The sequence below is a fragment of the Nomascus leucogenys genome, chromosome 13 (genome assembly GCF_006542625.1).
Source record: "Nomascus leucogenys isolate Asia chromosome 13, Asia_NLE_v1, whole genome shotgun sequence".
NCBI classification, from domain to species: domain Eukaryota; kingdom Metazoa; phylum Chordata; class Mammalia; order Primates; family Hylobatidae; genus Nomascus; species Nomascus leucogenys.
The window spans coordinates 99,211,062-99,226,305 of NC_044393.1; the positions used below are offsets into that span (position 1 = coordinate 99,211,062).

The 15,244-nt window shown below is 61.3% G+C and overlaps 3 protein-coding genes across 14 annotated transcripts in view; 1 reads left to right on the forward strand and 2 right to left on the reverse strand.

Moving 5' to 3' along the window:
* Nucleotides 1-18: 18 nt before the first annotated feature.
* FASTK (Fas activated serine/threonine kinase) lies at nt 19-4,269 on the reverse strand. Of its 7 annotated transcripts, none has more exons than XM_012512192.2 (10): nt 4,077-4,269; nt 2,899-3,321; nt 2,323-2,421; nt 1,962-2,101; nt 1,276-1,489; nt 1,018-1,177; nt 709-800; nt 499-634; nt 311-425; nt 19-230 (listed from the first exon to the last, which is right to left on the reverse strand). In XM_012512192.2, exons 1-10 carry the CDS (start codon nt 4,156-4,158, stop codon nt 123-125), a joined length of 1,569 nt encoding a protein of 522 aa, XP_012367646.1. In that variant the 5' UTR covers nt 4,159-4,269; the 3' UTR covers nt 19-122. The 7 variants fall into 7 exon arrangements, with proteins under 7 accessions (XP_012367646.1, XP_012367645.1, XP_030682040.1 ...); XM_012512191.2 differs by having other exon boundaries at nt 2,242-2,421; XM_030826180.1 differs by having other exon boundaries at nt 2,242-2,421; nt 3,603-4,260.
* A 208-nt stretch (nt 4,270-4,477) lies between these two features.
* Nucleotides 4,478-7,143, reverse strand: TMUB1 (transmembrane and ubiquitin like domain containing 1). 2 transcript variants are annotated; one of them, XM_003270923.3, is made up of 3 exons: nt 6,834-7,143; nt 5,568-5,986; nt 4,478-5,293 (listed from the first exon to the last, which is right to left on the reverse strand). In XM_003270923.3, the coding sequence occupies exons 2-3, from the start codon at nt 5,954-5,956 to the stop codon at nt 4,942-4,944; spliced, it is 741 nt and encodes a 246-aa protein (XP_003270971.1). In that variant the 5' UTR covers nt 5,957-5,986; nt 6,834-7,143; the 3' UTR covers nt 4,478-4,941. The 2 variants fall into 2 exon arrangements, with proteins under 2 accessions (XP_003270971.1, XP_030682044.1); XM_030826184.1 differs by lacking the exon at nt 6,834-7,143 and adding an exon at nt 6,567-6,797.
* Nucleotides 7,144-9,922: 2,779 nt separating this feature from the next.
* AGAP3 (ArfGAP with GTPase domain, ankyrin repeat and PH domain 3) overlaps nt 9,923-15,244 on the forward strand; it is a 59,318-nt gene continuing 53,996 nt past the window's right edge. Inside the window, exon 1 of one of the 5 annotated variants that reach the window (XM_030826171.1) lies at nt 9,923-10,598. In XM_030826171.1, the coding sequence (XP_030682031.1) occupies nt 10,265-10,598 (334 nt within the window). In that variant the 5' untranslated portion in view covers nt 9,923-10,264. The remainder of the gene's footprint in view (nt 10,599-15,244) is intronic. The other 4 variants (XM_030826172.1, XM_030826173.1, XM_030826176.1 and 1 more) reach the window with 4 other exon arrangements.

The window sequence follows — 15,244 nt, forward strand, 5'->3', positions numbered from 1 at the left end:
ATCCCAAAAAGATTCACAACGGGGAAGGAAAGGAACTTTAATGAGAAATCAAAACATAGGGAACCAAAGTGCAAATCATCCACCCCCCATGGGGGGGCCATCCTGAACCCCACATCATCCCCTCAGCCCCCTTCGGGCCCCCAGCGCAGGCCCAGGCCCTGGAGCTTCTGCCTCAGGTAGCTCTTGAGCTGGGGCAGGCCTCTCTGGGACTCCAGTTCCTCGAAGGGTAGCTGTGGGGACAGGAGAGGGCGGCAGGTTACCCGCAGGCGGGGAGTGAGGATGCGCCACGGGCCAGGCCAGGGCCACTCACCGGCAGGAGCTGGTAGCCCATCAGGCCTAGGTGCCGCTCCCTCAGGGCCCTCGAGCCCAGCAGCACCCTGCCGTCCCGGCAGAAATGCCAGCGTTCCCGCAACACCAGCACCACCCTGCAGGGGGAGGGACGTGGCTCAGGGCATGGCGGGCAAGGTGGCCAGGGCTCCCCCACCCGGCCTCCCTTACCTCTGGGCAGGGTCTCGAGTAGTGGGGCTAGAGGCAGCCTGGCCCTGTGGGCAGGACCTTGGTGGGTATGGCAGAAAGGGGTCCTGGGTCCTCACGGGAAGCACAGCACCAGAGCTGCTGACGCACAGCAGGAAGTCTGGAGGGGGAGCAGGGCCAGCAGCCTTAGCCAGGGCTCCGTCTCCCTGGGCCTGCCGCCTACCCCTTGCTCACCTGTGCAGTAGCCTGGAGGCACAGTCAGGTCCTGGCGGTATTTCTCCTCCCCCAGCAGCTGGCGCAACCCCTCAGCTACTATGTCCTTGTGACTGAGGAGAAAGGACACCAGTAGCAGGAAGGGCCCGGCACCTCATCCTAGTCTGTCCCAGTCTAGTGCCACCACCCTGGGCAAAGCCCTGCTGCTTCAGGGCCCAGTTTTATGGCGGCCAAGAGCTCCCTAGCTTTGGCGCTTCATGGTCCCTCTGGCTTTTCCACTCTGCTGGTCCCAGGCTGGCCCCTCCCCTTGCCCCAGGCTGCCCCATCCACCTGTACTTGCAGCGGGCACGGTCGGTGATGAGAGGCTGGGGAAAGATGGGCACTTGCTGCCTTCGGGGAAGGCGGGGACCCCGGTATCCTGGGAGCTCCAGCTCCACGGCCGTGTCCAGCAGGGAGAGGTAGCGACGCACAATCAGAGCATGAGGGGTGCCTGTGGGGAGGCAGGGACTGGGGCTCTGGGTTGCAGGCCACCCTGCTCCCCTGCCTCTCCAGCCCTCAGGGGCCCAGCCAGCCATCCTGGCTGCGTACCACTGATGTAGTTGATGAAGCCAGGGGAAAAAACAAAGTGCAGGGCTCTGAAGGGCAGGCACCGCAGTTGGCACAGTGACATCAAGATGTTGACTGTAGCCAGGGGTGCCACCCCTGCTTCCCGAGCCAGGATCCTCTCAAGGCAGGGCATAAACTGCTGTTCCAGGGGCAGGTAGTTCAGCCGCCCAAAGGGCAGGACCAACTTCTGTACCACCTGTGGAGGAAGAGCAGTTCATTACCCAGCGTGAAGTACTTCTGCAGTCATCTTTTACAAGCTAAGCCTTAGAGAGGCTTAGCCCTCAAGTTTGTAACACTGCTGTAAAGACAGGACAGTCCCTCCGGCCTCACAGTTCAACAGCAAAGCAGTCACGAGCTGCACATGACTAATCACCAGACAGGCAGAGGGGACATCTCTGTGGGGTCTGGCCCCGAAGACTTCAAGGAGTGGGATGGGTGGAGCTAGGATGCTGCTAGGAGTACTTTGGGAAACTGCAGAGTTCCAGGAATGCATGCTGGTGACAGGAGGTAGGCAAGCCACAGAAAGGGTGTAGGAAAAGATGCAGGTCCCAGGGGACAGAGAGGGTGCGTCTGCTTCAGGAAAAGATAGCCGAGCTGCATGGGGCGCTGGGCCTGACAAGGTCCCTGAGAATGACAGAGATGCACTGGATGGTGGGTGGCAAGCCCACCTTGCTGCTGAGCTGGGTTTCCTGAACCACCAGGAAGTGGGCAATGGCTTCCAGAAGCTGGGGCTCCCGCAACCGGTGCCGGGCCAGGTGCTGGGCCAGGAGCACCATCACGTGGGGAGTCAGTTCCTCTGGCCTTGCCTCTGTGAAGAACAGCCTGTCACGCTGGGCCTCGGCCGGACCTCCAGCTGGCTCAATTCCACCTCAACCCAGCCAACTGAGCCCACCTTCCTCCTCCTGTCAACCCTCCCCACCCCCATCTGATTTTAACCCCCTCCAGCACCTGCCAGGCTGCTGATCAGATGCTGCCGTGGATACCGCAGAAAACGGGGGCAGCTTAGAGCAGCTTCCAACCCTTGCCCACCTCGGAGAAGGGGCTGCAAAGGGGGAGGTGGCTTCGGAGGGAGGCGGAGCCTTCGCTCCTGTTCCAGGGCACACACCAGGCGACCATCAGATGGAAAGCCTGAGGGGGAGAGGTAAAAGGCAGCCTGGTAACAGAGCTGTGCTGCTGTTCTTATCATGGGGTTACTTGGTGAATTCTCCACCTTTCTCCTCTCCGTTTCCTGAGCGGGAAGGTGTGCTAGAGTTTAAGTGCAAACACTAGAGAAATGTAAAGTATCATGTGGCTATGAGGTATCAAAACGGTCTGTAGGGAGTACATACAAAGACGGCAAATAGGCTTTCATCTCGTACCAATTGTGACAAATTATGGTGGCTTCCTAGGGCACTCTATTAGCAGGAATCTGGGGTGGCACCCTAGCGAGGCTGGAAGGAGTGCGTTCGACTCATGATGTCTGCCGCAGACACAGGACGGGAGCAGGAGCAAGCGTTCCTGGGCAAACGCCTGAGAGGCTGGGTCTCTGTCCGTGGTCCTCTACTGTTCTCCCTATTCTTCATTAACACCTAGCCCCCCAGGCGCCCACCTCAAGCCCGTCCTCACCAAGTAAGACTGCAAGGTGCAGACACACGTGGATGGTGTGAATGTCAAAGGAGGGACAGTTTCGGATGATGAGCTGACTCAAGTCCTGCAGTGTGGCCTGCTCCACAGGAGGGGGCCGTGGCCGAGACCCCAAGAGCTGGCCCAGACGACGAAGCGCCACCGAGTAGTGGTGGGCGCGCACCTTGGTGGGGTTCTGGCCCAGCCAGCGCAGCAGCTCCCCGGGGCTCTTCGCCTGTTCCAGAAGCCGCTGCAGTCCTTGCACAGGACCTGCACTGGGGCCTCCTCCAAGAGGCCGGTCCCCCCATTTGCTGGGCCCCAAACAGCAGGGCTGTACTGGAGGGATCAGCAGCAGACCAGACAGCCGAGCAGGGGAGGTCTGAGCAGAGAGCAGGACTCGAAGCATGGAGTTGGGTGATGGAGACCCTGAGGGGCAGCCCAAAAAAGGGGGTGAGGTTTTCTCCAAACGGGAGAAAGACCTGCTACCTACTCCTTACCTCACTCCTCATTTAGGGGGCCTGTGGTCAGAGCAAGCGTTTGTGACTGCTCTGGGCCTCTTCCCCACCCCGCCCCTCTGCCTCCTTCCTTTGAAACAGCAATCATAATCCTCAGTGCGCTCAGCGCAGCGCTACTTGCAAAGCAATTCCACATGCACCATCTCTGATGCTCCTTACACGCCCATGAAGAGTAGGCAGGGCTGGCATTACCTCATTTCACCGGTGGAGAAACGCAGGCCCAGAGCAGCGAAGGGGTTAAGTTAAGCCCGAGGTCATTAACCGGGTTAGTGGTCGCGCCCAGTCTGGACCCCAGGCGGCACCGGCGTGCACTCTCCCGACCACCTCCCTCTCCCGCAGGAGGCGGCGGCGGCAGAGGGTGGAACGCGGGTTCCGCGGCTGGACGGTGCTGGGTTCCATGCTGGGCGCTCCCACTCACCAGCGGCGTGACCTTGGACAAGTGGCTTCGTCTCTCTAAGTCTCCTCACCCGTGAAATGAAAACGCAGCGCCCACCTCGCAGGGCGCGCGTGGAGCCCGAGTGCACCGCTTTGCGATGGCGCGGAGTCGGCGAAGTCGGGGGCCCCCACACCCACCCCGGCCCAGGGACGCCAGGAGACCGTGGCCGCTGCCGCTAACACCAGCTCCCGCTGCCCTCCCGCAGCCCTCCCCGCAGGCGCCACCCCTACATGACTCCCCGGGCCCTGCGCAGGTCGCTCCCTCAGTCGGTCTCGGGGCCCGGGGGCCAGGTTCCCCCCGCGGCCTCCTCATCGGCTGGCCACCGAGTCCGCCATCTTCCCAGCAGCCCCTAGATAGCCGCCCGGACGCCAATCCCGAAGCAACTATCGGCCCTCGGAGACGTGGCTCCCGGCAGGCACTGCGAGCCAGGGAGCCGCGAGCCCCGCCCGCGAGAAGTGCGCGCGCGGCGCCGGGGGCGGGACCACGGAGGCCGGCGCCAAAGCCAGAGCAGAACGCGGGGGAGAAGGCAAGGCGGTGGGCCAGAGTCGAGGGCGCAGTCCGTGCCCTTCTCTCCCAAGGAGCGAGGGCTCCCCGCCCGCCAGCCCGCACACACTCAGACACACTGCAAGAGTGAAAACTTCACAGTTACTTTAATCTGCACAGGTTCCGGGGAACTCCTCTGCCCCTCCCCGCTCCCCTTCACCAGCCTCCCACCGTCCTGGCGTCCCCAACTCAGCCCAAGGAGCGGTCAGGGATTGGAGGCGGCTGGGTCCTCCGGCAGAACGCTAAGACCGGCCCCGGGGGCGGCCCGGCTCTGCCCGGGGCCGAGGCAGCGACAGCAGATGCCCGACCCCGAGGAGCCCACTCCCAGTGCGAGCTGAGGGCCAGCAGCCCCGGGAGGTGGCCCCGAGCCCCGGCGGTCACAGGGCGGGGCCTCCCCCAGCCCCCGGAGTCCTCTGCGGCGCAGGGCTGGGCTCCAGGGCAGCGGGAAGAGGCAGGTCGGAGAGGCGGGCCTGGGCAGGCAGCAGCTCCCGCCGCGGCGCGGGGAGCAAGGTCCGGAGGGGCCGGCGACGCTGCCAAGCGCCCGCGGAGGCACTACGGGCGGTACATGGCAAAGGCCAGGAGACTGAGGAGCAGGGTGAAGCCGGCCAGGCCCAGAGTGGCGGTCAGGGGAAAGAAGGGCCGGTACTGGATCTGGCAGTACCACAGCAGCAGCAGCAGCAGGAGCAGCAGAGGCAGCAGCAGGCTGCCGATTTCCAGCCCGGAGGGGCCGGGCTCGGACCCCGGCGGGCAGGGGGGATTTGGGGGACCGACTCTCGTGGACACGTGGCAGTGGAGAACGCAGTTGCGAGGGAGGTGAAGGCTGCCCAGGGTCTGGGTGTCGTCGCCTAGCAGCTGCCCTTGGTAGATGAGTCGCACCTGCTGTTCCCGGCCGGGAAACTGGGTCCTGAGGAGAGAGGGACCTGGGTAAGAGAGCAGGCCTCAGGCAATCCTAGTCCCTGGCCCCGGAACAGCACTCCCACCCTCCCCCTGCCCTCCACACCACACCGGCCCTGGCCTGGGAGGGAACGTCTGCCAGGGGAACAAGTGCAGCTGTGATCTGGAGCGCTCAGCGCCTCCAGTATAAAGGAGGGCTGGGTCTTAGGTGTCTCCGGGGGCGTTCTGCAACCACTCCCCCAACCCCTGTCTTTAGCATTGCTCCTGCCTCTTGACCTACTTACCTTTTCAAGGAGCCAATGGTGTCGTGGGGCCAGGCCCTGGCCACCTGCTCTGAGTCATTGAGGAATTTCAGCCGTAGCACGAGGGGCTCCTGCGGGGAGTCCGGGGCTGGCGGTGTTGCTGTGAACCCCGTGCTGGGCTCTGGCTGTGCAGCTTGACCTCTGTGTCTCAGGCTGGGGGTCTCTGCCCCTGGGGCCTCCCTTCTCATGCTGTCGGTAGCTGCCATGGCTGCGCTGGGCTGGGATGGCGTTGGGGTCCCTGACGGCTGGGGCAGTGGGTCCCCGCCCTCAGCGGTGTGCGTTGAGACCCAGGCGAGGGCCAGCACCAGAAGGCAGGCAAGCACCGAGAAAAGGACGGTCACCTCATCACCCACCCCTTCAATCAGGGTCATGGCGCCTGCCTTGCCCGCCGCGCTACCGAGCTGGAGAGGCACAAAGAGCCCGTGAGGCCCGGGCCCCCTGGCCAGGAGCCCTAGAACCTCCACAGGGTCCTGCCCTCACCCCACCGCGATGCTCCCGCCGTCCTCAGCCTCCGTCCTCACCCACCCCAGGGTACCGGCTGCTCTGCCTCCCAGTCGCCCCAAACTTGCCTCCGGGTGCCCCTTCCCATCGCCGAATCCCAAGTCCTAACTTTCTGTTATCTGAGCTCGAGGTCTTCAACCAGCTCCCAACTCACCCAAACCCTATCCCAAGGTAAGGGCCTAAGCAACGCCTCTCCTAAACTTCACCCCAACCAAACTTCACCCCCAAGCGTATCTATTCGCCTGCCGACTTCACCCCAGTGTGTCTACTCCTTCACCGACTTCACCCCAGGCACATCTACTCCGTTGCTAAAGTTTCTCCGAGGTGGGGGTAGAGCCTCTGTGCCCCCACCCCCCACCCCCCGCGTTACGGTTCACCTAAACCCCACCCGCGGCACAGGACTGCTTCCCAGGCTTCCCCCACAGCAAACGTCAAACTCCGCCCCTGGGCAATCTGGAGCCACCGAGCGTCACCACCCACCCAGCTCGGCCCCCTCCAGGTCCCCTCAACCACACTCCGCGGAGGCCTAACTCCGCGCCTCCTCTGGAAGTCTCTCCAAGCCCCGGGGGCTGCCAGATCCCGCCCGGAATCCGAGACTTCACGTTCCCCACCCCCACCCCTCATCACCCCTCCCACCTTCCCGCCCCCCGGAGCCGCAGGAGGGCACGGCGATCCCGGGCAGGGCGGGCGGGGCCCGACCGGGGCCCTGGGTGGCGGGGTGGGCGCGGTCACGGCGCGGGGACTCACCGCCCGGCTCCCCCAGCTCCATCGCGGCCCCTCGGGCACTTCCGGGCGGGAGGCGCGGAGGTCGCAGGCACCTGAAGCACCCCTCCTTCCCCGCCGCCGCGGCCCGGGGCATTGTGGAACTTGTAGTCCGGCGCCACGCTATCCCCGCCCTCCGCCCTGCGGACCCACGTGCGGGGCTCCACCCGCGGTTCTCTGCGCCTGCAGATCGCTAAGGGGCCGGCGGGGGCGGCTTTGGGGGGGTTGTGCTACCCCCTAGAGGTTTGGGCGGCACCAGGGTCCGCCCTCTCCCCTGTTAACAGCCAGAGCATCTGTCACACCAGATACCGACGTCAGCTGGAGCACGTCAGAGCACCCGTGTTCGTGATGCAGTGAGGAAGGCTCTGAGGAACTCAGGTGGCCCCTACCCTTATGTCAGAGTGGACGCCAGAAGGCATTTTGGCCACCAAAATTAATTCTTCAGCCCAGAGCCCCAATATCCATGGGCTGCCCCACCAGGCTGGCTAGGGATACCCATCCTCAGGGCTGCCCCTTTCCTTGGTCCCCTCCTCCACCTTCGGGACTCCACAGCCCCTTCAAGACTGTGAAAGAAGCATAGACCTTGGAACCTGGCACAAATCCTGATCCCTTATCCTGTGCTTCTCAGCTATATGACCTTGGGTGGGTTATTGAATCTCTCTGAACATTAATTTCTTCCTTTCTAAAACATACCTCGCAAGTCAATCATAAGGAAGAAATTAGATGCTTTATTAAAAAGTGTAAAAACTAAGGTACATGTCACACAGTAGCTATTCGCTCACCTCCACCCAAACCTGGTCTCAGGAATCGGGTCTTTGGTGTGTTACTATATGGATGGCATTGAATCCCAGGCCTGTGGATATCTGGATTTTTCCCTCTGGGCTCCTGTAGCCACGGGGATCTCACATCCTGGTTTTTACAGGCCAGTCTTGATTTAAAATAATCTATCCTAGTCTTCCCATAGTTCTTGCCTACTGTGGGAGCAAGTGGCCCAAATATTGCCTTAGGAATGTCAGTCTAGATTGATACCATACAGAACTAACCTATCTCTAGTTCCATCCCTCCTGTTCATTCATTTATTCTACTAACATATTTTTTAAAAGATATGCTATGGCCAGGCGCAGTGGCTCACGCCTGTAATCCTGGCACTTTGAGAGGCTGAGGCAGGCGGATCACTGAGTTCAGGAGTTCGAGACCAGCCTGGCCAACATGGTAAAACCCTGTCTCTACTAAAAAAAAAAAAAAAAAAAAAAAAAATTAGTTGGGCGTGATGGCGGTGCCTGTAATCCCAGCTACTGGGGAGGCTGAGGCAGGAGAATCACTTGAACGCGGGAGGTGGAGGTTGCAGTGAGCTGAGATCGAGCCACTGCACTCCAGCCTGGGTGACAGAGTGAGACTCTGCTCAAAAAAAATTTATACACACACACACACACACACACACTATATCCCAGGCATTGTGCAAGATACTGGGAATAAAACGGTGAATCAGACCCTCTTCCTGCCCTCATGTGGCTCCATATACTAGTAGAAGAGCTAGACGTGTGAACAGCCCATCAGTGCTATAACAGGTGTGTGCTAGTTGCTGGGGCAACACATTTGAGGAGCTCTTTGCTCTTAGTGTCTCTCTTGGGAGGTATACCTGGTGCTGCTTCCTGCTGTCAATTCTAATTAAGCATCTAAAAGAGATGTTGGATGTTACTTTTAGAATTATACAACATCAGAACTAGGTTTTCTGTTCAACCACTATATTTTGCAGATGAAACCCAGAGAGGGCACAAGATATCCTTAAGGTTATGCAGGGAGATAGAAACATAGGTTCCTCAGGAGCTTAGGAGACCCTGTGTGTTGATTAGCTTGCACCAGGTGCTTTGGAAGGTACAGGGAACTCGGGAATAGTGACTGGGTTGGGACTGGGGCTGAGTTGCGTGGGTAATCAAACAGTGGACAGCTTCATGCTGGGAAAAGATCCAGCTTGGCCAGGGAAGTGGAAGTGTGTGTAAGAAGGACGATGTGTATCACTGATGCCCAAGGATATCTGGGGGTAGCAGATACTCTGGAACATCTCTGGCAGATTTATTGGCTGCAGCCACTGCTCTGCAAATGTCACCCCTTGTAGGTTTTAGGAAACGTGTGTGTGTTGGTGGAGGGGAGGGGGCTAACAGAACTGCAGCCCACTTTGGCAATGGGACTGCAGAGAACTGGGACAATGCAGGGAGCTCCCTGGCCCTAGAGGGAGTGAAAGGACAAGATGGACAAGGGGTGAAGACAAGAAAAATTGAGAGCTGCGTGGGCTTTGGTTGGTCTCTCCAATAGTATGAGTAGGGGAGAAAGGCATATAATATTTCAACCCTCCCTCTTCTTCCTCTATGTACCAATGGGGTCGGGTAGCATTTAGCTAATCTCCCAAGTCCGGCAGGGGGAGGGTCTTTTAGGACAGGCCGATCACAAGAAGGTAAGAGTAGGCACGAGTTTGTTCAAAGTGTCATTTCCAGGAGCCCGCCGATGATGAAGCGCTCAGAGAGAACTGGAAATAGCAGCCCAGAACCCATCCCAGCCTCTGAGCTGCAGCCGGCAGTGGAGAGCCCGGGCAGGGAGCCAGGGAGAAAACTCCGGCAGCAGGGTGGTCTCTAGGGCTGACCTCGGAGCCTGGGGACAGGGGAGCCTATGCCGCACTGAAGGCGGGACGCTGTAAGCGAGGAGCAGCTGGGCCTGGGCGGACTCCTCGGCCAATCAGCCTCGGTCAGCAGCACCCTCAGGCGCAGGGCACTGTTTGGGCATTGCCTAGAGATCCGACACCCCGCCCAGATCAGCGCAGGGAGGCGAAAGCGACAGCCGGGCGCGGGAGGAGTCCAGGGCAGCTGTCTCCTCCGAGAGGGTGGCCCTCGAGGCAATGCGGGTGGGGGCTGGTGAGGAGGCGGAAGGGCCGAGGCTGAGTGGGAGGGGCCGGGGCGCCAGGGCTGGAGCGCGCGGCTCGGGGGTGGAGGCTGCAGAGCCAGCGAGCGAGCGAGGGGCGGGGGCGCCCGGGCCGGCGCGCAGGAGGGGCGGGGGCGGCGGGGAGGGGGGCTCGGGCTGCGTGTGCCGGAGCGGCGGGGGCGGCGGTGCGTGCGCATGACGCGGGGGGAGGGCCAGGGCCGCGCGCTCCCGGTCCCGTTGTTGTTGCCGCTGGAGGCTGCTCCGAGCCAGCGGGATCACGGCGCCGGGAAGCGCTCGGCAGCGGCGGCCACAGCGTGCGCGGCGGCGCCTCCTGGCCTCGGCCTCCGGCCCCCGGCGCCCGGCTCCATGCGCTAGTCCCGCGCCGCCAGCCCAGTAGTCCCGGCCCCGCCGGCCCCGCCAGCCCCGCGCGCCCGCTTGCCGCCGCCGCCGCCGCCTCCGCCGCGCCGCCCCGGGCCCGCTTCGGGCCCCACGGCTCCGAAGCCATGAACTTCCAGGCGGGCGGGGGGCAGAGCCCGCAGCAGCAGCAGAGCCTGGCGGCTCCGGGGGGCGGCGGCGGCGGGGGCGGCGGCAGCGCGGGGGGCGGCGGGCAGTTCGGCGGCGCGGGGCCCGGGGCCGGGGGCGGCGGCGGCCCCTCGCAGCAGCTGGCCGGCGGGCCCCCCCAGCAGTTCGCGCTCTCCAACTCCGCGGCCATCCGGGCCGAGATCCAGCGCTTCGAGTCCGTGCATCCCAATATCTACGCCATCTACGACCTGATCGAGCGCATCGAGGATTTGGCGCTGCAGAACCAGATCCGGGAGCACGTCATCTCCATCGAGGGTGAGCGGAGCCGGGGACTACGGGAGCCGGGGCGCGGTGGCCTCTCCGGCGCCGGCCGAGGGCTCCACGGGCCAGTCTGGCCATGCTCTCCCTGTCGGGGGTCCTTGCGCGCTTGAGGTCCAGGCCACGAGGTTTGCCGATCTGTGCTGCAGAACCGGCGGGCAGCTTCGCCGTATCTCGTTCGGGGACACTTTGGGGTGGGGGGTTTTCTGCTGACTGTGCTCCAGGGCGCGAAGGTGGTGTCGCTTGGGGGGGCCGGGACCAGATCTGTCCAGGCCTGGCCGGGGAAGGTGGGCGCGGCAGAGGGCTTCAGCTGCCGGGAGGTGGGGTCGTGACCGGGGAGGCTTAGCCGCTTCCCGGGCCCTGCTCCGCAGTGGGGCGGGGGATCGGAGCCTCGCGTTAGTGGATGGCAGCCTTCCCGGGCCCAGCGCCCGCAGGCCCGGAGGGTGGCGCTCGCCGCGGCGCCCTCTCCCGACGCACACCCCCTACGCCGCGGCGGCCAAGCGGGCGCGGGCCGGGCCTGGCGCTGGGCTGAGGCTCAGCGACCGCGTGGGAGGCGCCAGCAGGTCCATCGCGCTTTGGCCGGGTCATGAGCGCCACGGGGATCCGCGGCTTCTCGGTCTGGAGGCAGCTGCGGGGCAGCCGGGCGCTGACTGACCTCCAGGGACACCGCACCCGGAGTCGGGGACCGGAAACCCCCGGCCACTGCGCTGCCTAGCGCTTTTTTCTCTGGGCCCTTAGGCCCTGGACTTTCGACCGCTGAGGGCAAAGGAAGTGGTGGCACGCTGCTGGCAGATGCCTCGCAAGCCCTGGTGTGGTGGGTGCTGGCGGTACCCGCAGGCACCCCAGTGGCATGGTGACCTTCGAGCGGGCACGGACAGATGGGCCTCGCCCTGGGCCATCTGCTTCCTCCTCCAGCTCTGTTTGAGAGGGGACGCCCACTGGCAGGTGGTGGGTTTGGCCTCAGTGGAAATGCAGTGAGAGCCAAGGCTTTTTGCGATAACATGGAGTTATGGGCAGGGGCCTGTCCATGACTTGGGCCTTAAGGTTAGGGCCCCACTCCCAGCTTCATCTGCTTGCCTGAGGTTCTGGGGGAGAGTGCACCTGAATACCTCCCTTTCTGCTTTCAGAGGTCCCCATAGCTGGGGAAGGAGTATTGAGTCTGGGGGGACCCCATGTGGTGCTGGGTCCTATCTTTTGTTGTGACATGACAGTCTGACTTCCTTCTGCCTTTTCCCAACCTATTCTTATTTCTTTCCTCTCAAGGCTGAGTTCTCTGTGAACTAATTAGGTGACAGAAAAACCTCATTAACGTGGATCTGAGTAAATGGCCTGAATCACCGCTGTGGCTGGGGACTAGGAGATGGCATTTGTGCGAGCCCTGGGCCCCAAAGACAGGAGATGACCAATTTTTCCTCTTAGAGCTGAAGAGGGTGGAGGCGGGAGAGACGTCGTTGCTGCAGCTTCACTGTCCTTGGAGGAAGTAAAGACGTTCCTGATTTGCTCCAAGCTTACCTTCCCCCAGCTCCTTCTGGAGGGCGACAAGCCTCGTGGGCTGGCCACAGGAGGGTGGGGGCACATCTGCTTCCGAGCTTTTCCCAGAGCAGGGAGAGGTTTCCGGGCTCCCCCGGCTCCAGCTTGATGAGCAGCGACCCCTCCTCCCCAGCTCAGGGGAGCCTCTGGTTGAGCATCTTTTGTGATGTGAAGGCTGATTCCTGGGGCGCCCTTGAATTTTTTGCCTGATCTTAAATTTAACACAACAGGCAGAATTTCCCCTCCTAGAGCCCTCCCCTGACCGACTTCTCCATTGCGGTTTGGAAATACCCCATGGTTCCATCTACTAGGCCTGGAAGCTCGGCCTCACCCTCATGAAATCCTGGGAGCCGGTGTCTCATTGTCACCAGACCAACCCAGCCGCGGCTCACACATCCGTTCTCAGCCCTGCTGTTCCCACTCCTGTGCCCTGCTGCCCCCACTCCTGTGCCCTGCTGCCCTGCTCTCCCTCCCTTCCCCCTGCCCAGCCTCTCCTGGCACCGTCATCTTTATCCACCTCACCCCTCTTGCGTTCCCACTTTTCTGCCGTAGGCAGTCTTCAAAAGAATAAAAACCACTCCTTCTCCAATTTCTGCCCTATATCCTTCCTGCGATAGAACTCCTCTCCATCTGCCAAACCATATTGCTTCTGTCCTGCGAAGCAGCGTCCCCACCTTCTTTCTGCGAGGAGGGAGAGGCGCAGACTCCCTGGGCGTTTCCGAGCACAATCTGAGGCTGGACTGAGACCGAGCCCTCCACCCCCAGCCCCAGGGCCGAACAGACCTGGGCTGTTACATAAACACAGTGTCAGCTGGGAGCCGGGTCCTGTGCTTCCTGGGGATAAACCTCTCCTTGGAAAGGGGCGGCATGTTCCGAGTGTATAACAAAGCCTCCCTCACTCTGTTTAGACTTCGGTGAAGGGGTTGTTTGTCCCAGCTCTGAAGGTGACGTGGGACCTGCGGTCAGGATCCATTTGGCTCTGAGGAAGTGCAGTGGGCACTTGGGCCTCCTGTAGTCTCTCTGCCACTCACAGTCACTTCTGACCCCGTGTCCTGGGCAGGAGGAAGCAGGGGATGTTTGGCTTTCCTGTGTTTCAGGACAGGATTTGAGGGGAGGGAGACCATTTTGAAAAGTTCCTTTCCCACCAGAGGCCAAGGAAAGAGAAAACCTGCCCCTTACTTGGCCTGAGGGAGTGGAAGAAGTACAGCCTTCAGCCGGGAGGGAGAGCTGGAGGGCTCACTATGTGCAGAGCCTCTGAGCCACCTTCACATCACTAGTGGGGAAACTGAGGTTCAGAGAAGGGAGGGAGCCAAGCGGATACAGCCAGGGAGAGTATGGGCCTTCAACAGGAGCCCGCTTCCGGCTTGGCACTCACCTGCAGTGAGCACTCCCTGACAGCTTGGGTTTCCTGGCTGAGTCCTAGAAAGAGGGATGCAGGAGAACCAGGGCTTCAGTCCAAATGGGGACACTGGGCACGTGGAGCCCAGGATGTTGTACCAAGCTAGCCAGGAGCCCCGAACAGCCTGTGATCCTTCCAGGACCTGCTGGTCCCAGTCGGTGTGTGCAGGTGAGGGCCCGGCACAGGGGAGGAGCAGGGCCTTGGGGAGGGCCTGGGATCCCCGCTGGCAGTTCCAGAGGGGCTCCTGCCTGGAAGTGGAAGTGGACCTATTAGGTGTGTGTGTGCCATATGGCTACTATTGCGTGTGCCGGAGCTGGGCTTTGTCAGCTGGGTGACTTACTCAAGTTTCTCCATTGTTGTCCCACTAGGGCTTTTTTTTGTTGTTTTTTTAAATGGTTACTTTGAGCATTCATTCCAGCTGGCCTGGCCTGGCCGCCAGAGCGTTCTCACTGTCACCCTTACCCCACTCACTTCCATTCCGCTCACAGATTGCCTACCCTGGGCTGTGGGCTTGGTGACATCCTAAAGGGACTAAGGTAAAGAGATATGGGGGTTTCTTGTTTGGGTCAAGCCTCGGCTAGACAGAGAAGGGGCCACAGCTGTGACTGCAGTTGGGTGGCAGCTCAGAGGGAGAGTAAGACAGTGCATGTGGCCAGGTGCAGTGGCTCACGCCTGTAATCCTGACATTTTGGGAGGCTGAGGCGGGCAGATCACGAGGTCAGGAGATCGAGACCATCCTGGTTAACATGGTGAAACCCCATCTGTACTAAAAATACAAAAAATTAGCCGGGCATGATGGCGGGCACCTGTAGTCCCAGCTACTCGGGAGGCTGAGGCAGGAAAATGGTGTGAACCTGGGAGGCAGAGCTTGCAGTGAGCCGAGATCGTGCCACTGCGCTCCAGCCTGGGCAACAGAGCGAGACTCTGTCTCAAAAAAAAAAAAAAAAAAAAAAGACGGCATACGCCCTGGCAGCCCGCAGCCCTCAGCCCTTAGGCACATCTGGGGTTTTAGTGTTTGTGTCTGTTTCTGTTCGTCCTGTAACTTGATCCTGGAGGACTGGCACGATGGTCCCCATGTTTGTGCTAGGGTGCTCTCTTGAGCTTTCCTTACTGTTCCTGGGTGGGCACTCCCTGGCTGGGCCCTGCATTCCCCTGTGGGCGCTGCTGCACCACACACTGCTGAGGTTCCCTTCAAAGACGAGGACTGGGGAGGTCTGGGATGGGTGCCGGGGACATGCATCTGGAGCCAGCCCGGGCCCCTCTGGCAGTTCATTGGTTTAGGGACTGAGTGTCTCATGGGGGCCTGGTTGCTTATGTAGGACTTTGCTGGAAAGAGTTCTAGGAATTCTGAAAAAGAGCATAACCATGTGGGTGCTAGTAGCCAGGGAAAGCTTCATTTGTTCCACATACATTCATTTAGCTCCTACTGTGTGGCCCAGTTGCATCTACCACAGTGAAAAGCAGACAATCAAAGGAGAGGCAGGGAGAGAAGGGGCCAGAAGGTCTGGGCTTGGTGCGCCCAGAGAGAACGACTCAGCCTGTAGGAGGTGCCAGAGAGGCACTGGGAGTCCAGAAGGAGACCTAGATTTTCAGAACACCAGGGCAGGGCAAAGGTCAGAGACTTGGGAAACCTCATCACGACCCCTTTCTTCTGGGTCAGAAGCCAGAACAGGAAGACCTGTCCAGCCTGATCTCAGGCTGCATGGCCTCGTGA

Bases quoted from the DNA above. Each gene is read 5' to 3' on its own strand.
- FASTK (XM_012512191.2), bottom strand. From the start codon at position 4,158: ATGAGGAGGCCGCGGGGGGAACCTGGCCCCCGGGCCCCGAGACCGACT. The intron at 1,490-1,961 runs GTGGGCTTGCCA...CTTCCTCCACAG, and splicing joins AAACCCAGCTCAGCAGCAAG to GTGGTACAGAAGTTGGTCCT. The intron at 801-1,017 runs GTGGATGGGGCA...CTTTCTCCTCAG, and splicing joins CGTGCCCGCTGCAAGTACAG to TCACAAGGACATAGTAGCTG.
- TMUB1 (XM_030826184.1), bottom strand. From the start codon at position 6,710: ATGAGGGGTGGGGGTGGGGAACGTGAAGTCTCGGATTCCGGGCGGGAT. The intron at 5,987-6,566 runs GTGGGTGGTGAC...GTGCCTCTCCAG, and splicing joins CCTGGAGGGGGCCGAGCTGG to CTCGGTAGCGCGGCGGGCAA. The intron at 5,294-5,567 runs GTAAGTAGGTCA...CTCTCTCCTCAG, and splicing joins ACCATTGGCTCCTTGAAAAG to GACCCAGTTTCCCGGCCGGG.